This window comes from Chiloscyllium plagiosum, chromosome 23, assembly GCF_004010195.1.
Source record: "Chiloscyllium plagiosum isolate BGI_BamShark_2017 chromosome 23, ASM401019v2, whole genome shotgun sequence".
NCBI lineage: Eukaryota > Metazoa > Chordata > Chondrichthyes > Orectolobiformes > Hemiscylliidae > Chiloscyllium > Chiloscyllium plagiosum.
Window position 1 is genome coordinate 15,991,681 of NC_057732.1, and position 23,517 is coordinate 16,015,197.

Below are 23,517 nucleotides of genomic sequence, written 5' to 3' on the forward strand. Positions count from 1 at the left end.
TGATAGGGGAGGGGAGGGAAATATATCCTTGGTGGTGGGGTCTGTTTGGAGGTGGCGGAAATTATGAAGGATGATACGATGTATCTGGAGGTTGGTGGGGTGGTAGGTAAGGACCAGTAGGGTTCTGTCCTAGTGACAATTGGAGGCACGGGGTTCAAGGGCAGAGGAGCAGGAAGTGGAGAAGATGCGGTGGACAGCATTGTCAACCACGTCTGAGGGGAAATTGTGGTCTTTGAAGAAAGAGGCCAGGTGGGTTGTTCGGTATTGGAATTGGTCCTCCTGGGAGCAGATGCGGTGGAGGCGAAGGAATTAGGAATATGGGATGGTGTTTTTACAGGGGGCAGGGTGGAAGGAGGTGTAATCTAGGTAGCTGTGGGAGTCGGTTGGTTTATAGTAAATGTCCATGATGAGTCAGTCGCACAAGATAGAAATGGAGAGGTCTAGGAAGGGGAGGGAGGAGTCTGAGACAGTCCAGGTAAATTTGAGGTCGGGGTGGAAGGTGTTAGTAAAGTGGATGAACTGTTCAACCTTCTCGTGAGAGCACGAGGTAGCGCCGATACAGTCATCGATGTAGCGGAGGAAAAGGTGGGGGGTGGTGCCAGTGTAGTTGAGGAAGATGGACTGTTCTACATATCCAACGAAGAGGCAGGCATAGCTGGGGCCCATGCGGGTGCCCATGGCTACTCCTTTGGTTTGGAGGAAGTGGGAGGATTGGAAAGAGAAGTTGTTAAGAGTGAGGACCAGTTCAGTCAGTTGAAGGAGGGTGTCAGTGGAAGGGTACTGGTTAGTTCGGCGGGAAAGGAAGAAGCAAGGGCTTTGAGGCCTTCATGATGGGGGATGAAGGTATATAGGGACTGGATGTCCATGGTGAAGATAAGGCGTTGGGGCCGGGGAAGCGAAAATCATGGAGGAGGTGGAGGGCGTGGGTGGTGTCCCAAACCTAGGTTATGAGTTCTTGGACTAAGGGGGACAGGACCGTGTTGAGGTATGCAGAGATGAGTTCAGTGGGGCAGGACCAGACTGAGACAATGGGTCGGCCGGGGCAGTCAGGTTTGTGGATTTTGGGCAGGAGCGGGCGGTGCGGAGTTATGAGATGATGAGGTTTGAGGCGATGGATAGGAGATCCCCTGAGGTGATGAGGTTATGGATGGTCTGGGACGTGATGGTTTAGTGGTAGGAGGTGGGGTCATGGTCAAGGGGGCAGTAAGAGGAGGTGTCGCGAGCTTGCATTTAGCCTCAGCAATGTAAAGATCGGTGCGCCAAACTACCACCGCGCGTCCCTTGTCTGCCGGTTTGATAGTGAGGTTAGGGTTGGAGCGGAGGGAGTGGAGGGCTGCACGTTGGGAGGGTGAGAGGTTGAAGTGGGTAAAAGGGGTGGACAGGTTGAGGCAGTTAATGTCGCGGCGGCAGTTGGCTGTGAAGAGATCGAGGGCAGGTCAGAGGCTAGCACAGGGTGTCCAGGTGGATGGGTGTGTTGGAGGCGGGAGAAGGGGTCGTTAGAGGGTGGGCGGGAGTCCTGGTTGAAGAAGTAGGCGCGAAAGCGAAGGCGGCGGAAGAATTGTTCGATGTCTCGCCGCATGTTGAACTCGTTAATCCGGGAGCGTAGGGGGATGAAGGTGAGGCCTCTGCTGAGGACTGATCTTACATCCTCAGAGAGGGGGAGGTCTGGACGGATTGTGAAAATACAGCAGGGCTGGGAGCTAGGACCTGGGACCTGTGGGGCTGGAGCTGGGAGTGGGGGCGGAGATCAGCGTGGGGGCGGAGTTAGGTGTGGGGGCAGGGTTAGACATGGGGGCTGTCTGCCCAGGTGTTACAGATATGTCCCCTGACACTTACCACTGACACTGGCTGCAAAAACATTTTTGTAATTCAACTTTAAAAATGTTGGAGAGAGGGAACTTCTCCCTTCCCTCACTCGTCTTCTTTGCAGCTTATTGTTCTCTCAAGTTGGATGGCCTTTATTTAGTCCTACAGTTCAAGAGCCCAACCTTAATTGGATAGTAAGGTTATCCTTTTGTCATTAATAGCCCACCCCACAGGTAAAATATTAAAGGGGTCTTTTTCACACATTGCAGATTTTCAATATTCATCTTTGACTCCTGGTGTTTGGGTACAGCAACCAACAGGGGAAATTCAATATGAACTGACTGAAGTGGCTTAACCCATTTAGAATTTGTAAAACAAAATGGGGCAATGATATTAAAAAGTGAAGGAACTGTGGATGCTGCAAATCAGAAACAAAAACAGAAGTTGCTGGAAAAGCTCAGCAGGTCTGGCAGCACCTGTGAAGAGAAATCACAGTTAATGTTTCAGGTCCAGTTCTGAGGAAGGTTCACCAGACCTAAAATGTTAATTTTCTCTTCACAGATGCTGGTTTACCAGCAACTTCTGTTTTTGTTTGGGGTAATGCTATTGTTGGGAATGTACTATGGAACCCCAAACAGTCAGGAGAGGCAAAAGCGTAGAATCATAGAATCCCTATATTGTGGAAACAGGCCATTTTCCCAACAAGTTCACACCAACCCTCCAAAGAATATCCCACACTGACCATTCCTTCTACCTTATTACTCTACATTTACCCCTGACTAATGCATCTAACTTACACATCGCTGAACAAGCAGGCACAGGGAGACTGCAAACTCCACACAGTAACCAGTGGACGGAATCAAACTGGAGTCCCTAGCACTGTGAGGCAGCTGTGCTAACCACTGAGCCACTGTGAGGCAAATTTCAGTGAAATAAAAATGATAAGATAATAATAGATGTTATTCTGACCACAGCTGGAGTATTGTGTGTCACACAATAAGGGACTTGTGATTGCACCTGAGAGAGTTTGCAGAAGAGATTCACCAGAATTTTGTCTGGCTGCAGTAATTTAGTGACAGAGAGAGATTAGATAGGCTGGACTATTTTTCTTAGAGCAGAGAAAGCTGAGAGGGGATCTGCTTGAGCTGTATAAAATGACAAGGGATTAGCCTAACATCAATAAAAGGAAAAATGCTGGAATCTGTTATAAAGGATGTGATAACAGGACACTTGGGATTACATAAAATCAGAGTGGATTTTTTAAAGGGGTCATGTTTGTCAAACCTACTGAAATTCTTGAAGTAAGCAACTGTTGCATTGAGCAGTGACTACAGTTACCAATTTTGTAGCAATATGTTTTGATGTTTTTAAAGAATTCACGAACAAGTCGATGTTTTTTTTATTGACAGTGGAAATGGTATGTTATTACCTATTTCAATAACCTTTCTGGTTTCTTTGCAACAGCATTATAGTCATTTTAAAGTTAAAATGCATTAAATATATTAGCAGGTTAGGTGCCAGCAGAATAACAATTGACAATATACAGTAAGTAATAGTTCTCTTGAAGATTTCTAATTATAACCAAAGAAATTATCCTGCAGAAGTGAACTTACTTATGGTTGTTAACGAAAACTGTCCCGTTTGTCAGAGCAATCGTGGTCGTTTCAATTTTGATGTATATATGTTCCAGATTTCCATTTGACCCTCTGCGGACTTCTACCTCATATATATCAACTCTGTTTGAGCATGATTTGCTCATGAAAACGTCACAGGTGGATTTAAGATGGAAAAGTTCATTGTCAAATGTCCTGAAGATTCCTCCTCCCCATGTACTGCAGGTATCTGGAAGAAAAAAACATTTCCCTAAGTTATAAAATCTGAGGTTTGTTGCTTTGGCAGGTTCAATGTCATTTTGCACTTAAATACATTTGGACAGTGAAGTATATTCAATACAATGTACTCACAATGATTCACTGGAGAACGGAAAGAATCATCCAATGATCGCTTGTGGACGATTTGGGTAAGAGCAGACTCATCCAGATCTAGTGCAAAATTATAGATTTAAATCTGATTGAATTACTTGTGAAATTTATTTTCAAAATATTACTTCTAAGTTTGTATAACCAACTTTCTTTAAAAACAACTAACTGTGATGAAATAACCTGTGACTATCACATACTGTAAGGGAGAGAGAGAGAGAGAGAGAATGAGAGAGAGAATGGATGATGGAAGAGAAGCTTTCATACTGTTAGCACAATGCCAAACTTTCTGGGAAAATATGTTGTTCTCAGTTTTTTCTTAATATTGAATGTTTATCATTACTCTGCTTTCCCCTACCTGGGCTTGGTGATATGTTAATTCTGAATCCTGTAACCTTGTGCTGCATTTTCCTGAACTATAGTCAATGTTCACATTCCATCCATGTCACACATCATTCCCTACTTCCAATTGGTTTACAGAAACGCATCTGAGCAAGCCCAAGTTATCTTGACCTTTTTTTAAAATAAATTAAACATATTTCCTGATTGCTTTAAATGTTTTATCATTTTTTATGTCTAAAGTATATGGCTATATTTGATTTACATGCTTACAGTTAGACATTTGCATGTTATTTCAGAAAGTTTCACCATTCAAGTATACCTTGATCCCAAAAATTCTGGACTTTAGGGAGGTTACAATTTGTTAACAAAAATATTGTATTTAACAGGTTTGTAGTATTGCTATTTCATTTTGTTTTGGCTGCATAAAACCTAAAACATGATGGAAGAACATCATGTTGGAGGGGCTTACAGAGATAAAGAAGGTTCAGGCCATGAAGAAATTTAAACAGAAGAATGTATATTTTCAATTGTAAATTAAACTCAAATGAAAGAATCAAAAACAGAACATTGAATTATCATTATTATGATTTTTATAAAACAGGTAAATTAGGTTCAATTATTCTTTAGAGACAGAAGCCACCAGATAAGTTTCAAAAGACGTTCTCAGCTTATGGTATATTCCAAACATTATTAATAAAATGTTAATCCTAACCTTTCACATTACCTGTATATAGAATATCATGGAAATTTTTGTACATTTTATTTTATGCAAACTTACCAAACTTGGATTCTATATAGTTTAGGTTAGTCCATGTGTGGGCAGCAATATAACCTGCGATAGAAAAGAGATAATATTTTTCTTATTGAAACAAACAAGACAAATTTTCTCAGTTAGAGTAGAATTCAAGACTTTACTTTTCTTTTCTACATTTCAACTATTTTGGCATTTAAAAATAAATCTAACAGTAATGATTTTCCATTTGTAGGCCATGTCGAGGAGAATGCATGTTCAATAACATCTAACTCGCCCATCTCCATCACCTCGTAAATTGGACAGATTGTTATCCAATCAGCTTGACCAGTGAGCTTATTAATGAATCACAGGCCAATCGAATGTTGGAAAGTTTTGGAACCTAATGACTGTTGGTCAAGGCCTATTCTTCAAGAAACTCAACAGAAATAAGTTGTGATTTTCTTTAGCTTCTCATACTGTGAGAATTGCAGGGAGAGAATTTCAGGGGAATTGGAAGCTGGGACAAGGGTTAGTTTTTAGATACCACCCACAGATTTGGGTAAATTGAGACTCTGTCAAGTCAGGCCACCCAAGTTTCCAATCAGCAAGTCAACCATTTTTCCTTTCTGTTAGTAAGCAGGCAAACTAGCGGTAACAAGTTGAGAGCCTTAATTAGCCATTAATTTATTACTTATTGGAATTAATTGCAAGTGTCAAGAAAGTCCCCAATGGATCTTCTTGCCCAGTATTTAATCAAGGCCATCCTTGGTTCCAGAGGCTGAAAATCTAGTGCTCTACAGAGAACTCTCCAAGGAATTGGGGAGATACTAAACAAGTATTTTGCATCAGTATTTACTTTGGATAAGGACATGTAATATATAGAATGTAGGGAAATAGATGATGACATCTTGAAAAATGGCCATATTATGGAGGAGGAAGTGCTGGATGTCTTGAAACGCATGAAGGTGGATAAATATCCGGGATCTGATCAGGTGTACCCGAGAACTATGTGGGAAGCTCGGGAAGTGATTGCTAGGCCTCTTGCTGAGATATTTGTATCACCATTAGTCACAGGTGAGATGCCAGAAGACTGGAGGTTGGCAAACGTGGTGCCACTGTTTAAGAAGGGTGGTAAGGATAAGCCAGGGAACTATAGACCAGTGAGCCTGACCTCAGTGGTGGGCAAGTTGTTGGAAGGAATCCTGAGGGACAGGATGTACATGTATTTGACCATAAGACCATAAGACATAGGAGTGGAAGTAAGGCCATTCGGCCCATCGAGTCCACTCCGCCATTCAATCATGGCTGATGCGCATTTCAGCTCCACTTACCAGCGTTCTCCCCGTAGCCCTTAATTCCTCTAGACAACAAGAATCTATCAATCTCGGCCTTGAAGACATTTAGCGTCCCGGCTTCCACTGCACTCCGTGGCAATGAATTCCATAGGCCCACCACTCTCTGGCTGAAGAAATGTCTCCGCATTTCTGTTCTGAAATGACCCCCTCTAATTCTAAGGCAAGGCAAGGCAAATTTACTCACTGTACCTCTTATGCTCACATCCAAATCATTTATATAAATAAACAAAAGTAGTGGGCCCAGCACCGATCTTTGTGGCACTCCACTGGTCACAGGCCTCCAGTCTGAAAAACAACCCTCCACCACCACCCTCTGTCTTCTACCTTCTACCTCTGTCAAGAGGCCTTCTACCTTTGGAAAGGCAAGGACTGATTAGGGATAAACAACATGGCTTTGTGCGTGGAAAATCATATCTCACAAACATGATTGAGTTTTTTGAAGAAGTAACAAAGAGAATTTATGAGGGCAGAGTGGTAGATGTGATCTTTATGGACTTCAGTAAGGCGTTTGACAAGGTTCCCCGTGGGAGACTGGTGAGCAAGGTTAGATCTCATGGAATACAGGGAGAACTAGCCATTTGGATACAGAACTGGCTCAAAGGTAGAAGAAAGAGGATGGTGGTGGAAGGTTGTTTTTCAGACTGGAGGCCTGTGACCAGTGGAGTGCCACAAAGATCGGTGCTGGGCCCACTACTTTTGTTTATTTATATAAATGATTTGGATGTGAGCATAAGAGGTACAGTGAGTAAATTTGCAGATTACACCAAAATTGGAGGTGTAGTGGACAGTGAAGAGGGTTACCTCAGATTACAACAGGATCTTGATCAGATGGGCCAGTAGGTTGAGAAATGGCAGATGGAGTTTAATTCAGATAAATGCGAGGTGCTGCATTTTGGGAAAGCAAATCTTAGCAGGACCTATATACCTTAATGGTAAGGTCCTTGGGAGTGTTGCTGAGCAAAGAGATCTTGGAGTGCAAGTTCATAGCTCTTGAAAGTGTAGTCGCAGGTATACCTTCCTTTATCAGTTAGAGTATTGAGTATAGAAGTTGGGAGGTCATGTTGCGGCTGTAGAGGACAGTGGTTTGACAGTGGAATATTGTGTGCAATTCTGGTCTCCTTCCTATCGGAATGATGTTGTGAAATTTGTAAGGGTTCAGAAAAGATTTACAAGGATGTTGCCAGGGTTGGAGGATTTGAGCTATATGGAGAGGCTGAGCAGACTGGGGCTGTTTTCCCTGGAGCGTCAGAGGCTAAGGGGTGACCTTATAGAGGTTTACAAAATTATAAGGGGCATGGATAGGATAAATAGACAAAGTCTTTTACCTGGGTTGGGGGATTCCAGAACTGGAGGAGATAGATTTAGGGTGAGAGGGGAAAGATATAAAAGAGACCTAAGGGGCAACTTTTTCACACAGAGGGTGGTACATGTATGGAATGAGCTGCCAGAGGAAGTGGTGGAGGCTGGTATAATGCAACATTTAAAAGACATTTGAATGGGTATATGAATAGGAAGGATTTGAGGGATATGGGCCAGGTGCTGGCAGGTGGAACTAGATTGGGTTGGGATAGCTGGTCAGCATGGACAGGTTGGACCGAAGGGTCTGTTTCTATGCTGTACATCTCTATGACTCTATCAGTCTGTGAATCCTGAAAAAGACAATCAGTGTCAGTCCAGATTTGATACTGGATGAGTACCACTCTCACACTGAGATGCTGAATACCACCTTGGAACACCAGAGACAGCTTCCTCAACGCCAACATGTTCTCAGAACTCAATACAATGCCATGCCACTGGAGCCAATAATGACATCAGAAATATTAACTGTCATATTACATGATACAGATTTTCCAACTAGTTAGTGAAGCTAACATGGATACATTGACTAGAGGGCTTCAGATCTTGGCACCAAGTTTCTCAGACCATAAGAGCTCCCTGGATCTCCTAGATAAAATGCTTTAAAACTTCTATGAGTTTTTTGAATGGGTACTTCCCACCAGTTATCAAAAGATATGTCTTGCCACATCTGCTGGTTACCTAATGAATTGAACAATAGACAGTTAATTGCCTGAATCTGCCCTTACAGTTTCCAGCCATCTGCTACTGTTATTTCCACAGTGATTCCAAAATTTTCTTTCATTGTAAGTCCATCCAATAAATTTTATTTATTGTTCACCACAATGTTAATCTCACACCTGCACTATAATGGTTACCGAATGTACATTAACATTAAAAGGACCTTTGCTAAACTACTCTTAATGCAAACTGGTAACACAGAATTCCTGTCTCAAGTGTTTTAGTTCTGGTGCAGGACGTTCCATTAAATAACAGCAGTAGAACTGAACAATATTCACAAACCACAACATGATGCATTTGAAACATCAAATGGGTCAACGGCACCTTCTGCCAATTAAAACTTTACACTTGGTGGAGAAAAGAATGGTTAAAGTAATTATCCAAAATCATTTTCCTGGATCTCAGAATACCATTTTCAAAGTGATAACGATAAAACCACGAGGCTAGGAAACAAAACCCACTCTTGTTTCTCAAAAATAGCATAAAACAATGATAGAAAAGAAGAAATGAAAGAGAAAACAAGAGGAGAGGAAAAAAACAATATAACATTAGATCTAAAATAATTGCTTTATTTGCATTTGCATCAACATCCTGATACTAAATTGGAGGACAGTGGAATAGTGATAGTTCCATTTGACTAATCATCCAAAGACCCAGGCAGTTCAAACCCAACCATAATATGTAGCAGAGTATAAATTCAAAACAGATGTTGGAATTCACATTGAATTAGTAAAACTAAAATCATAAGTTTAAAACTATTACTGGTATAAAACCTATGTAGTTCGCCAATGGTGTTTATGGAAAGAAATCCACCATCCTGACTGGGACTGGTTTACAGGCCACTGCAGACCCACACAATGTGGATAACTCTTAACTGCTCTCAGAAATAGCCATGGCAGTCAGTTAAAGAATAATTCAGCATGAGCAACAAATACTGGCCTTGCATGTGATCCCACATTCGATGAATAAATAAAGAAGAAAACATTGTAGTACTGGACTGGGTTACGAATGCAACTAACTTATTAAGTAATAACATTATCTTTATTTTTGGGATCATTGATTGCTTACCATAGCTGGTTAAAATTGATTTTAAATTTATTGATATCTGAAAAATAGGAATCATCCCTTAATTAAATGTAATATTTGGAAACAAATTTGGTCTACTTTCTGCTTCTCGAATCTGGATTCCCACCAGCTGACTCTAAGAGCTATGGTATTGTTGTACCTGTTTACTGTTGTGCGGTCATATAGCAATAGTGCAAACATACCTAATGTTTAAGTTCTGACCCACCCACATTACTCTATGCTTTCAAAGTTGTCAAATGGTTAGAAGTAAACAAAATGTGTTTTATCAAAAACACAAAGTTATAAAAACAAAAACAAATTAATTTAAATTTTGTATGATAAGAGGTTTTATTATTCATTTTATATAAATGATTATTTAATAAGCTTGTTTTCCTACAGCTCTGTTTAAACTCAATACATTTCATCTGGTCTTTATTGATTCTGCTCATTGAAAGACTTAGAAGAAAATTCAAGAGTGAATTTCAGGAACTAACATTCATAATCACCTTTTGGCAATTAATGTTCATTAAATTCTTTGCTAACAAACTGTAAAAACAGCTATGAAATTGAAAAACTTACAATAGTTTAATTGAAACTTTGAATCTTAATGTAAGAAGGAAAAATGCTATTAAATTTGAAGACTCCGTTACTTTGGAGTACAATGTAAGTATAAGTTTTGTTATCTCAATTAGTTTTTCTTTTCTTGACTGAAATAATAAATTAGTTACTACCACAGAATGCAAAATGAATGTGCATGTTGCTGCCATCATATTTTGTCCTCTATGGGCAGGAGGTAGTGTAATCAGAAAATTTAAGTCTTTGCTTATAATTATGGAAGCCTCCCAAAAGCAAAATCAGCATAAAAACACTTTAGACAGGTCTTCAGGCACTTGGTGAGATCCTGGACTGAGAGGCAACATAGCAAGGGACAGCAGTCACGTATCATTTCCCACCTGTCACAGCCTAAGATCTGTAGAAACTAAACATGGTAGAAAATATGGTTTGTATCAGGTGCCAAAGTTGCAAAGGTTCACAAGATAGAACTAAAGGCAATGGGAGTGTGTGATCTAAGTAGCTGACATCTGTGAAAGAATTAAGACAGATAGATCAACAAGGTATATGCATATCAATGAGATTTAAACAGCCAATTGAAACTACTGCATCTGTCAAAATGATTCTGCACCTGTAAAGGTTATGTGTTATTTCTGTAATTAGTACCAATATCAAAGATAGATGTTAACCACTATTTACCCAATGTAGATAACTGTTCAAAATAAGCATGGAAAGTGTAAGGGGTGAGTACTGTACCAAAAAAACCATTGGTTTTCAATTGCTGTCTGCAAACATGTTTCTACAGATTCATTAACAATTTATCGGTATATAAAGAAATTAAAGAGTAAATCAAGAGCCTTGAGTGACATGCATGCCCCATATGCACATACACCCTGAAACAAGCAAAAATTCTAAAACTATGAAGTTGTGTTCCTTAGCTGTTGATATGTATGAAAACAAAAATATCTAGTAAAGTCTTACCTTTAAGGAGAGCAAAAGCCCAGATTATTGCTAAAACAGTGCGTTGCATTGTATCAGTTAGACCTGAAACTAGAAAGGCAATGTCATTCTGGTTAACTAGGTGCTGACTACTGAAGCTCCTAATTTTTATATTGCAGATCAGTTCCTGGGTATTCAAATGGAATGAGGAAATGAAAATGAGTAATTGTATTCAGTAATTAAAATTCTGCCAGTTGTAATAGACAGGCAGACTCTCTATAACAGATGTAAAATTAATTTTCTTATCAAGTTCTAAAGTAAAATCTTGCAAGTTTCTTTGCATTTATTTACAATTATTTTGGTGTAAAATTTTAATTGCAATTATCTGGAATTAACTACCTGAAAGCAGCTCTTTTTATATTCTGTGGTCCAATGTTTTAAAGACAATACTACCTTGTTTTTCTCCACGTAAGTAAGAATAACTTAGTCTAAATTTTTAAAAATGCAAAGTAAGAGCTGAGTTCATCGTCAAACATAAACCTAAATCAATGTCAATAGTCAAGGAATACTTTGCTTTAGTTATACTATTTTTTCACTTGAATTGTCAAAAACTCTGACTTAATTACCTGGAGGGAATTAGATAAATCTTTTCTGAACCAACACAATTTTCAAGTTCTGAAGTTATTTAAGGAATTTCCTTCTTTTTGTTTATAGGTTAAGGTGATGGAAAATTATGTTAAGAAAGTTAAAATGAGTAAAACAAAAACAAAGGGCTTTGAATCTCTTTTAAGAATGACACATTATCACTGCCAGGACTTAGTAGAAATATCTAATAGAGGGCAAGAGAGGATGAGAATTAGGTCCATTCAGGCCAAAAGATTTACCATACAATGGAAAATAATCATGGATTCTGGAATATTGCACCGCTGCACCAGAGTATTTTTGAACAGTTAAGTTTCCACTTAATTTTTTGCAGACAACTACAGGCAGTTTGAAGTATTTATACGTTATTGGTAATGGCTGAAATGACAAAACAACAAGTTTGAGAAAAAATAAACAAGTATTTTCAGGATCCAACTAATATTTATATAAGTATAGAAAGTAGGTAGACCACATTATAACATCAACCTATTAAACTTCAACATTAACTGCTACTCATTGTTGCAGCAGAAGCACATATACCCATTGCTTTTTCTAGGACATCTCTTGTTTCTTTGCCTGAAAAATGTTTCAGGTATCATCCAGCAGACCTGCCTTTTCCAACAGGTTCCACTTTAATTATTATTGGTTCCAACAGTCTTTCTGACACAATTCAAGGTGGTTTCCTTGATCTTTATTCTTCCCCTGAAATAAACATCCATACTGGTGTGTCTGTGTCCCACTCTCTTTCCCTCCTTTCCAATCATACTATTCTTGCCAAATTTGTGAAAAATCTGAATTTAGCTTAGCCTTATTATTCATGCACTTATATAAATTAGAAGTAGTGAGTTCTGATTCAGACAAATGGAGAATAAATGTTTTGTCTCCTCCCAAATTCCTTGGTGCCCAGGGATCAAAACTAAAATAGAAGCAAGACTGAAATTCCAAATTACTACTGCAACAGATTGCAACAGGTTCAGAGGCATTTCAGAAATTGACTAAAGGTAGATTTTGCTATCATATTTGGTACCTATCTGAAAGAAGCTGGAATTTTAAGGTATGTTGTACATTCAAACTGATGGATGTTCTGTTGCTTCTTTGTAGCTCTTCAGTTACTAGCTTTTTCAGGGAAAAAAGTCAAGCAAATTGAAAAATCTTGACAAGAAAGAAGCATGAAATTGTGAACACTAGAGGGCAGTAACGTAGAATTATATTCTGTTTTACACTTGAAATGATCTCACTGAAGGATTTTACATTACTGTCATGTCTTTGCAATGACAGCCAATTTACATAACTTTCATAAGCTTGTCAACAGCTTTATAAAAGCATAGGATCTGAACATTGAGGATGTGTTAATGCATAATGCAAAGCCCAAACAAATGGATTTGAAGACATGAGTTAAAATTCTTCCATGACAGAAGGGCAGTTTAAAGTCTTGCAATTAAATAAATCATGAATACGAAGTTACAAATCACACTCCAGGTTATAGTCCAACAGGTTTAATTGGAAGCACTAGCTTTCGGAGCGCTGCTCCTTCATCAGGTAGTTGTGGAGGACACAATTGTAAGACAGAATTTATAGGAAAAGTTTACAGTGTGATGTAACTGAAATTATACATTGAAAAATATCTTGATTGTTTGTTAAATCTCTCATCACTCACAACCCCCCACCTCAGACACAAACACACACTCACTCGCAGACTCAGACATTTTACACTCACACACACATATACTCTCTCACACAGACACCCAACACCCCCCACCCCCGACACACACACACATACACCACACACATGCACCTTCTCATAGACTTAGACCACTTTACACTCACACACACACACACATATACACTCTCTCACAGACACACACACACATGCACACACACACACACACAAACTAACATGCACACGTACACATATACGCTTGTGGGCTGAATTTGTACTTACAGAGTTACATTGTACTTTGCTCAAAAACTGCATGAATCCATGTAAGACTTTGTTAACTCACTTTTTAGATTAGAATCAGTCTAAACATTGTGGCACAGACAGGGAACTTAGGGGCTAACACCTTTAACATCTCAACATCTTATCTGCGCTGACACTAATTGTTACAGTTAACCTGAGAATGTAAGTTTTAAAAAAGGTTTTGTGATTTGCATATGGAAGAAGTGAAACTATCATGGATCATTCTAACAGATGAGAGATTTAACAAACAATCAAGGTATTTTTCAATGTACAATTTCAGTTACATCACACTGTAAACTTTTGCTATAAATTCTGTCTTACAATTGTGCACTCCACAGCCACCTGATGAAGGAGCGTCGCTCTGAAAGCTAGTGCTTCCAATTAAACCTGTTGGACTATAACCTGGTGTTGTGTGATTTGTAACTTTGTACACTCCAGTCCAATACTGACATCTCCAAATCATGAATAAGAAGGTGATACTTATAGTGGTGAATATGAAACTATCAAATTGTCAAAATAAACCTATCTTATTTCATTGATGTCTGTTACAGAAGGAAATCAGCTATATTTACCTGCTCTTACCTATATCTGAAGCCAGCTCTGTAGTAGCCTGAGTTGTACTAAGCAAGCAGAACATTATAATCTTGGCATGTGTATCTTCACCACACAACTTGATGCTGTTCAAAAGAGTAACTCACCAGCATCCTTTCAAAGGTCATCAGGGATTGGCAAGACAACTCATCATGCCAAGGACTATCCACAACAGTGGATGAATGTAAAAGGTTGCATTTCAAGATTGTGTATGATTTTAGTCCAATGCTTCACAAGAATTAAACTACTGATCAAAAAGACATTCAGACTTAAGATTTTTCTATCACGATATTAAACTAAAACAACTTTGACTGAAGTTTTTATATTAATAAAAAGAATAAATTTAAAATACTTCAAAATAATATTTGCTCCCAATACGGATAACAACATTAATATGAAATTTGAAAACTAATATTTAGGATTGACGTCATTAAATATCTTATTTCCATTGAGTGTACTCAATCTTTGGAATGTATTACCAAGCAGGAATTAACTCTAGAGCTGAAAATGTGTTGCTGGAAAAGCGCAGCAGGTCAGGCAGCATCCAGGGAACAGGAGAATCGACGTTTCAGGCATAAGCCCTTCTTCAGGAATGAGGAAAGTTTGTCCAGCAGGCTAAGATAAAAGGTAGGGAGGAGGGACTTGGGGGAGGGGCGTTCCTCCTCCGACCGTCGGGTTGTTGTGGTTTGGCGGTGGATGAGTCCAATGACCTGCATATCCTCGGTGGAGTGGGAGGGGGAGTTGAAATGCTGTGCCACAGGTTGGTTGGGTTGGTTCGTCCGGGTGGCCCAGAGGTGCTCTCTGAATCGCTCCGCAAGTAGGCGGCCTGTCTCCCCAATATAGAGGAGGCCACACCGGCTGCAGCGGATGCAGTAGATGATGTGGGTGGAGGTGCAGGTGAATCTGTGGCGGATATGGAAGTTTCCCTTGGGGCCTTGGAGAGAGGTGAGGGGGGAGGTGTGGGCGCAAGTGTTGCACCTCCTGCGGTTGCAAGGGAAGGTGCCGGGAGTGGTGGTTGGGTCGGTGGGGGGTGTGGATCTGACAAGGGAGTCGCGGAGGGAGTGGTCTCTACGGAAAGCTGATAGGGGTGGGGAGGGAAATATATCCTTGGTGCTGGGGTCTGTTTGGAGGTGGCGGAAGTGACGGCGGATGATGCGCTGTACATGGAGATTGGTGGGGTGGTAGGTGAGGACCAGTGGGGTTCTGTCCTGGTGGCGGTTGGAGGGGCGGGGCTCAAGGGCGGAGGAGCGGGAAGTGGAGGAGATGCGGTGGAGGGCGCCGTCGACCACGTCGGGGGGGAGATTGCGGTCCTTGGAGAAGGAGGCCATCTGTGTTGTACGTATTTTGAACTGGTCCTCCTGGGAGCAGATGCGGCGGAGTCGAAGGAATTGGGAGAATGGGATGGCGTTTTTACAGGGGGCAGGATGGGAGGAGGTGTAGTCCAGGTAGCTGTGGGAGTCGGTTGGTTTGTAGTAGATGTCCGTGTTGATTCGGTCGCCTGAGAATAGAAATAGAAAGGTCGAGGAAGGGGAGGGAGGAATCTGAGACTGTCCAGGTGAATTTGAGGTCGGGGTGGAAGGTGTTGGTGAAGTGGATGAACTGTTCAACCTCCTCGTGGGAGCACAAGGCGGCGCCGATACAGTCATTGATGTAGCGGAGGAAAAGGTGGGGGGTGGGGCCAGTGTAGTTGCGGAAGATGGACTGTTCCACATATCCTACGAAGAGGCAGGCATAGCTGGGGCCCATGCGGGTGCCCATGGCTACTCCTTTCGTTTGGAGGCAGTGGGAGGATTGGAAAGAGAACACATTTCCAGCAACACATTTTCAGCTCTGATCTCCAGCATCTGCAGACCTCACTTTCTCCTCAAGGAAATAACTCTAGTCAATCAAATAAATTCTAGGCAATCTATTCCTGCAGGAAAATTGGAAGAATATAGTTAGAGTCTAGGTTAGATTATTTATAGCATGTCGTCTTCTGGAATGTTCTTGATTGTCTTCAAGAGCCAAGAAGATTTTTTCAAAGTTACTGAATTGACATTAAGATGGCTGAACTGTACAGTCCCTTGATTCTAGGGATGACAGTGCAAGACTAACCCACAACCACTCAAAAGTAATGCAGATATCACACAAATTTCATGCTGTCTGCAAATTTTGACGATTGTAGTTTGTAGCCCAATATTGAATGGACTATTAAATGGCTGCATGCCTGAGCAATGAGGCATTTGCTAAAAGGCTAGCACCCTATACTTAAAGCTCACATACATTACATGTACTGATGCAACATTCTGTGAATGTGAGAAATCTGAAAACAAATAGGAAATGCTGAATTCTTCAACAGGTACAGCAGTATAGCGTACAGACAAGAAAAGCAAATATCTCAGATCAATGACCTTCCATCTGTTGATTGCTTAGAACATGAATGCAATGTCACAAGATGTTTATGGACTTATTTAGTGAATGCATCTTCACATGCTTAATCCTATCACTCACCACCAGCCTCTCAGGCTTTTCCTTTTATGATCCTCATCACACAACTACCCTTATTAGCTACAATTCAGACTTCATGTTCATTGTCTTGCTCCACTTTCACAAAGTTATTTCAATTCCAAGCACCTTATTCACAACTTATGGTTTGCACAACTGTTTCAAATAAATCAATCAAAGATATTACACCACACTCACTAAAACTCTTCTTTTCTCTTGCAGTGCAAGGCAGCACATTGCTGGCTGCAGCAACTGCTGACAAGTAGGGCTGGATATAGATTGATGCTAGCACATGATGCTAGAAGCCATTAAAGTGATCACTAATGCTCTGACAAGCAGCCAGGCATAGTCAGGAGCCTTCCACATCCATCAAAGTTTTACCTGCAAGGAGCCTTCCACATCCATCAAAGTTTTACCTGCACATCCACTCATATCATTTATTGTATCCGTTGCTCCCAATGCGGTCTCCTCTACTTTGGGGAGACTGGGCGCCTCCTAGCAGAGCGCTTTAGGGAACATCTCCGGGACACCCGCACCAATCAACCAAATCGCCCCGTGGCCCAACATTTCAACTCCCCTCCCACTCTGCTGCGGATATGGAGGTGCTGGGCCTCCTCCACCGCCGCTCCCTCACCACCAGACGCCTGGAGGAAGAACGCCTCATCTTCCGCCTCAGAACACTTCAACCCCAGGGCATCAATGTGGATTTCAACAGTTTCCTCATTTCCCCTTCCCCCACCTCATCCTAGTTTCTAACCTCCAGCAACTCGATCCCTGACTTGTCCGGACTTGTCCGACCTGCCCAGCTCCTTTTCCACCTATCCACTTCACCCTCTCCTCCCTGACCTATCACCTTCATCTCCTTCCCCACTGACCTTTTGTACTCTATGCTACACTCTCCCCACCCCCACCCTCCTCTAGCTTATCTCTCCACGCTTCAGGCTCTCTGCCTTTATTCCTGATGAAGGGCTTTTGCCCGAAACGTCGATTTTGCCTGTCCTCGGATGCTGCCTGAATTGCTGTGCTCTTCCAGCACCACTGATCCAGAATCTGGTTTCCAGCATCTGCAGTCATTGTTTTTACGGCATAGTCAGTGGGCAAGTGTAGACTACAGACAGGGCAGATGGAAAACACTGCATGTGTCAGTTCCACAGAGGGTGGGCTCGATTGCAGTGGACACAAATGAGGACAGTGATGGGGTGGTATGCCCATCAGAAATGTATGGTTTATTAGTAGGCCCAATAAAAAGGCTGCTGTCACTGTCGAAGAGCATGGAAGAGACCAGCTCCAACTTGACTTGTACGGAGGGGTTCAGTTTGTTAGGTGTGTCCAGGATGATTTATTAAAACAATATGTAAACAATGCAATCTAGGGGAGGGGCCATATTCGACCTGGCATTTGGGTATTGAGCCCACCCAGGTAATCAAAGTTTTATTGGGAGAGCATTTCGGAAGCACTGACCATAATGTAAATTTAAGTTGCTTACACATAAGGGCAAGAGTAGTCCCAGTAAAATTATTAAATTGTAGGAAGGCTGACTGCTACAATTTTATACAGAAACAGGGAATGTAAATTGGGGATGGCTGTTTGAGGCTGAATTCACATCTGGCATATGGGAACATATGAGGTGCCAATTGATTAGAGTTCAGGACCAGAATATTCCTGTGAAAATGAAGAATAAGGATGGCAAAATTTGAAAACCTTGGATGACAAGAGAAATTGAGAGTTTAGTCAAAAAGAAAAAGGTAGCATAGATAAGTTTTAGGAAACTGAAGATGGATGTAGCCCTTGACGAATACAAAAATGGCAGGAAAGAACTCAAATAAGGAATCAGGATGGCCAAAGGTTCCATGGAATGTCTTTGGCAGACAGGATTAAGGAAAATCCTAAGATGTTTTATACATATATAAGGAACAACAGGGTAGTTACAGAAAAGGTAGACTCAGGGACAAAGGATGGAATTGATGCATGGAGATAGAAGAAATGGGTGAGGTTCTTAATGAATATTTTGATTCAGTATTTACAAAGGAGAAGAACATGGTGGATGGTGAGTCTTGGGAGGGGTATGTGAGTATTCTGGGGCATGTCAATATAAAAAGTTGGTGCTGGGCGTTTTGAAAAGCAGACAAGTCCCCAAGACCAAATGGGATCTGTTCTGGAATGTTGATGGAGGGAAGTGAGGAAATTGTTGGGGCCTTGCTCAAAATTTTTGTAATCTCTTTAGTCACAGAAGAGGTCCAAGAGGAATAGAGAATAGCCAAAGTTGTTCCTTTGTTTAGGAAGGACGATAGGGATAATCCAGGAAATTACAAGCCGGTGAACCTTAAGTCAGTGGTTGGGAAATTATCTGAGAAGATTCTTAGGGATAGGATTTACTAACATTTGGAAAAATATGGACTTATTAGCCATGACAGCATAGCATTGCATAGGGAGGTTGATTTGAGTTTTTTGAGGAAGTGAAAAAGATGATTGATGAGGGCAGGGCAGTAGATGCTTTCCATATGGAATTTGATAAAATCCCTTGTGGCAAGCTGATACAAAAGGTGAAGTCACGCGGGATCCATGGTGAGCTAATAAGTTGGATACAGAACTGACTTGGTCATAGAAGACATTGCATAATAGTATAAGGGTGTATTTAAACAAATGGTCTGTGACCAGTGGTGTTCCACAGGGATCAGTGATGGGACCCCTGCTAAATTCCATGTTCCATTTCTTAGCCCAACACTGATCCCTGTGGAACACCACTGGTCACACACTATTTGTTTAAATACACCCTAGCACCATTATGCAAAGTCTTCAATGACTAAGTCGGTATATGTAAATAATTCGGAGGAGAATGTAGGTGGTCTGATTAGTAAGTTTGCAGATGACATGATGATTGGAGGAGCTGCGGATAGTGAGGAGGATTGGCAGCAGATACAACTAGATATAAGCAAGCTGGGGATTTGGGCTAAGAAATGGGACATGGAATTTAGTTTGGGCAAATGCAAGGCGATGTATTTTTGGAGATCTAATGAAGGAGGGAAGTATATAATAAATGTGCATCATTAAAGATGGAAGAACAGGTGGAGAGAGCATTAAATAAAGCTAGTACTGTGCCCCCCTATTTATTAATAGGGGCATAGAATACAAGAGCAAGGATTTCAGGTTGAACTTGTGCAAGACTCTTGTTAGACCTCAGCTGGAATATTGTGTACAGTTTGGGCACCATATTACAGGAAAAATGTGAATACATCAGAGAGTGTGCAGAAACATTTCACAAGAATAGGTCGAGGAATGGGAAGCTTCGGTTATAAAGGTAAATTGAAGAAGTTCTCAGAGAGAAAAGGGCTGAGAGGAGATTTGTTAGACATTTTCAATGTCATAAGCAGGCTAGAGTGATTTGATAGGAAAAACTGATCCCACTCATAAAAGGAGAAAGAATAAGGGAATAGATTTAAATCGGTTTAAAAGGAAGCATGGGGGTTGATGTGAAATCTTTTCACTCAGCACGTGGTTAGGTATGGAATGCACTGCAGTGAAATGTGATGGAGAATGATTCAACGGAAGCATTTAAGATTGGTGCTACTTGATTAGAGATGGTTTTCAAGAATATGAGGGAAAAACAAGAGACTGGTACTTACTAATGATGTTCATTTAATGAGCCTGTACAGGTATGATGAAGCAAATGGTCTTCTTCTGTGAAGTAGTAATTCTTAGTGCTACAGTGAAAGATAAAACACTGATCATGAAATTTCAGTCTGTTGCCATTTCTGTTGGTCTGTTCACTTCATGTCTATGGATACGAGTGGTCAGTGGGACGATCAGGATCTCACAACAGTCCAGCAATTTATTTCCAGTATATTACAAAGCTTGCTGAGATTTTGCTATAGGGAAATGGTATTGGTTTCATAGAAGACCAAAAACAAGTTGGTCTTCTTTCAAATTTATTATATCATTAGAGTCATATAGCATGGAAACAGATTTTTTTGATCCATTCAGTCCATGCCAATCATCATCCCAAACTAAACAGCTCCAACCTGCTTGTGCTTGGCCCATATTCCCCCAAACATTTCTTATTCAGGTATCGATCTGAATACATTTTAAATATTGTAACTAGACCAGCATTCCTCTCTGGAAGTTCATTCCATACTGAGCCATCCACTGTGTAAAAAAGATGCACCACATGTCTTTATTAAATCTTGAATCCCCCATCCTAAGGTAAATACCCCAGACATTTGCTTTATCTATACCCCTCATGATTTTATAAACCTCTACAAAGTCACCCCTCAAACTCTTAAGCTCCAGTGAAAAAGGTCTCAGCCTTTCCTTAGAACTCAAACCATCCATTCCTGGCAATATTCCAGGAAATCTCTTCTGAACCCCCTCTGGCTTAATAATATCTTTCCAACCAGAACTGGGCACAGTACTCCAGAAGAGGCTTTAACAAGATCCTGTACAACCTCAAAATGACATTCTAATTCCTATGCACAGTGGTCTGAGCAATGAAGGCAAGCATTCTAAATGCCTTCTTAACCATCCAGTGTATATGTGATAAAAACCAAAAGAACAGTATATGCTAGAAATCAGAAACAAAACAGAAATTGCTGGAAAAGCTCAGTACGTTCAGCAGCATCTGTGGTGATAATCCGGAATTAACGTTTTGGGTCCAGTGACCCTTCTGTACCCTCATGTATCTGAACCTCTAGGTCTCTCTGTTCTACAACATTACACAAGGCCCTACTTTTAATTGTACAGGTTCTGCCCTTGTTTGTTTTGCCAAAATGTATTTTCTCATATTTATCCAAATTAAACTCCACCTGCATTCTTCAGCCCATTGACCAATTGATCAAGATCTCTGTAATCTTAGATAACCTTCTTCACCACCAATTTAGGTGTCATCCGCAAAATTTCCAAACATGCCTTTTTTATTCTCATCAAAATCGCTGATATAAATGACACATAAAAGTGGACCCAACACCAAGCCTGATTAACACCACTGGTCACAGGCCTCCAGATCAAAAATGAACTCTCCACCACCATTCTCTGTCTCCTAGCGTAAAGCCAATTTTGTATCCAATTGGCAAGCTCACCCTGAATGCCATATGATTTAACTTTATTAATTAGTCTACCATGCAGAATCTTGTCAAAAGCTTAGTACACAATGTCTACCACTCTGCGCTCATCAGCCTTCTTGGTTACTTCCTCAAAGAACTCAATTAAGTTTGTGAGACGCGATTTCCCTCATACAAAACCATGCTGATTTATCCCTTACCATTCCTTGCCTCTCCAATTGCATATAAGTCCAATCTTTCAGAATCACCTTCAACAATTTCCCACCACTGGCTCATAGGTCTATAGTTCCCAGGCTTCTCCTTACTTCCTTTCTAAAAGGTCAGCACAGAATTAGCAGCTCTCCAGTTAGCTGGCACCTCACCCATCGTTACAGATGATATTTCTGCAAGGGGCTCTCCAATTTCTTCCCTAACTTCCCACAACATCCTCGGATATACTAGATCAGGTCCCAGAAATTTATTCACCTTTATATTTTCAAAGACCTCCAACACTTCCTCGTCCATAACGTGAACTGTTTTCAAACATCAATATTTATTTTCCTGAGTTCTCTAGCCTTACACCACAGTGTCTATGCAAATACTCTTCCATTTGCTTGATATTCGGCCAGCTCAGACTATTGTTACCAATTCCAAGGTTATGCAGCTAGCAGTTGGGGCTTCTCAGGTTAATACTGCACAATGTAATCCCATTTCTACAGCCTCCATCATGAAACCAGCAGCATTCTGCAAGTCATCTTGCTGTAGCTGAAGCAACAATGCATGGATATTTAATGAGACAAAAGCACCCCAATACACCATGATGACAGGGCTTCTGAAAGTGAGGTTCACAAGTTGGAAGTTTGATTCACAGAATCTCTACAGTGTGGAAACAGGTCATTAGGCCAAACAAGTCCACACTGACTCTCCAAAGAGTAACTCACCCAGACCCATTCCCCTAACCTGCCACTCTACATTTACCCCTGATTAATGCACCTAACCCACATCTCCCCAAATGCTATGGGCAATTTAGCATGGCCAATTCACCTGACCTACACATCTGTGGGAGGAAACCAGAGCACCCAGAGGAAACCCATACAGACACAGGGAAAATGTGCAAATTCCATTCAGACATTCACCCAAGGCTGGAATTGAACCCAGGTCGCTGGTGCTGGGAAGCAGCAGTGCTAACCACTGAGCCACCATGTCATGGCTTTCCTAGCTAAAGCAGTAAACACATCTGTTCATGCAGGGGTCACATAAATCTTCAAACCTAAAAATAGGGTGCTGGTGGGAACAATGTTTGGCAACTGGTACACTAAGGGGCACACTAAAGTTCTTTAGCTGAGTTTTGTGTGGAATGTCGAATATTTATTGGAGAAACTTGAAAAGGACTGATTGTTTAGTTGTGGCTTTTACAAGTTAATTGTGACCAAAACTACCTGGTATGTAGCAGAAGAATAGTAAGTGTGAGATTGTGTTACAAAGGAGCTCTAGATTCTTTTTTATGTTATTCACTTAGGGAATGTCATCTAAGTAACACTGGGATTCTGGGTATTCCAAGAGGAAGGACATTGGAGTGCATCTGGGAAAATTAACAAACAGTGAAATTCACAACTAATCTTGGAGGAACTGTTGGGCGAAGTTCACAGCACAGAATCAGGTAAGTTAATTGTTGTTTTAAGTCTGTTCAAGAGAAAGGCTACAGTAGTGAGTATAGTGGATTATTTCTTGATTATATGTTTTTGGAGACAAGTCTCTTGATTAAACTTAAAATATAAGCCATAGTTATGAGTTTAAAGGCAACTGGTTTGTAGAGGAATAAGACGGTGTTATTTTCTGGGTCTGTAGATTGTGAAGGAGCAAAAATGGCCTTTGCAGTGATATGTACTTCTTGTCAGATGTGGGAGTTTAAAGAGAGTTTAAGGGTTACAGCGGATCATATCTGTCATAAATGCTGTTG

The 23,517-nt window shown here is 40.9% G+C and overlaps 1 protein-coding gene across 1 annotated transcript in view; it reads right to left on the minus strand.

Annotated features, from left to right (window-relative positions):
* Positions 1-10,980, minus strand: part of LOC122561450 (mucin-19-like) — a gene marked incomplete at its 3' end in the record, with an annotated part of 67,059 nt that extends 56,079 nt beyond the window's left edge. Inside the window, exons 1-4 of the mRNA XM_043713193.1 lie at positions 10,890-10,980; positions 4,906-4,959; positions 3,771-3,848; positions 3,420-3,648 (exon numbers count right to left, since the gene is read on the minus strand). Of these exons, the coding sequence (XP_043569128.1) occupies positions 3,420-3,648; positions 3,771-3,848; positions 4,906-4,959; positions 10,890-10,938 (410 nt within the window). The remainder of the gene's footprint in view (positions 1-3,419; positions 3,649-3,770; positions 3,849-4,905; positions 4,960-10,889) is intronic.
* Between the last annotated feature and the right edge of the window lie 12,537 nt (positions 10,981-23,517).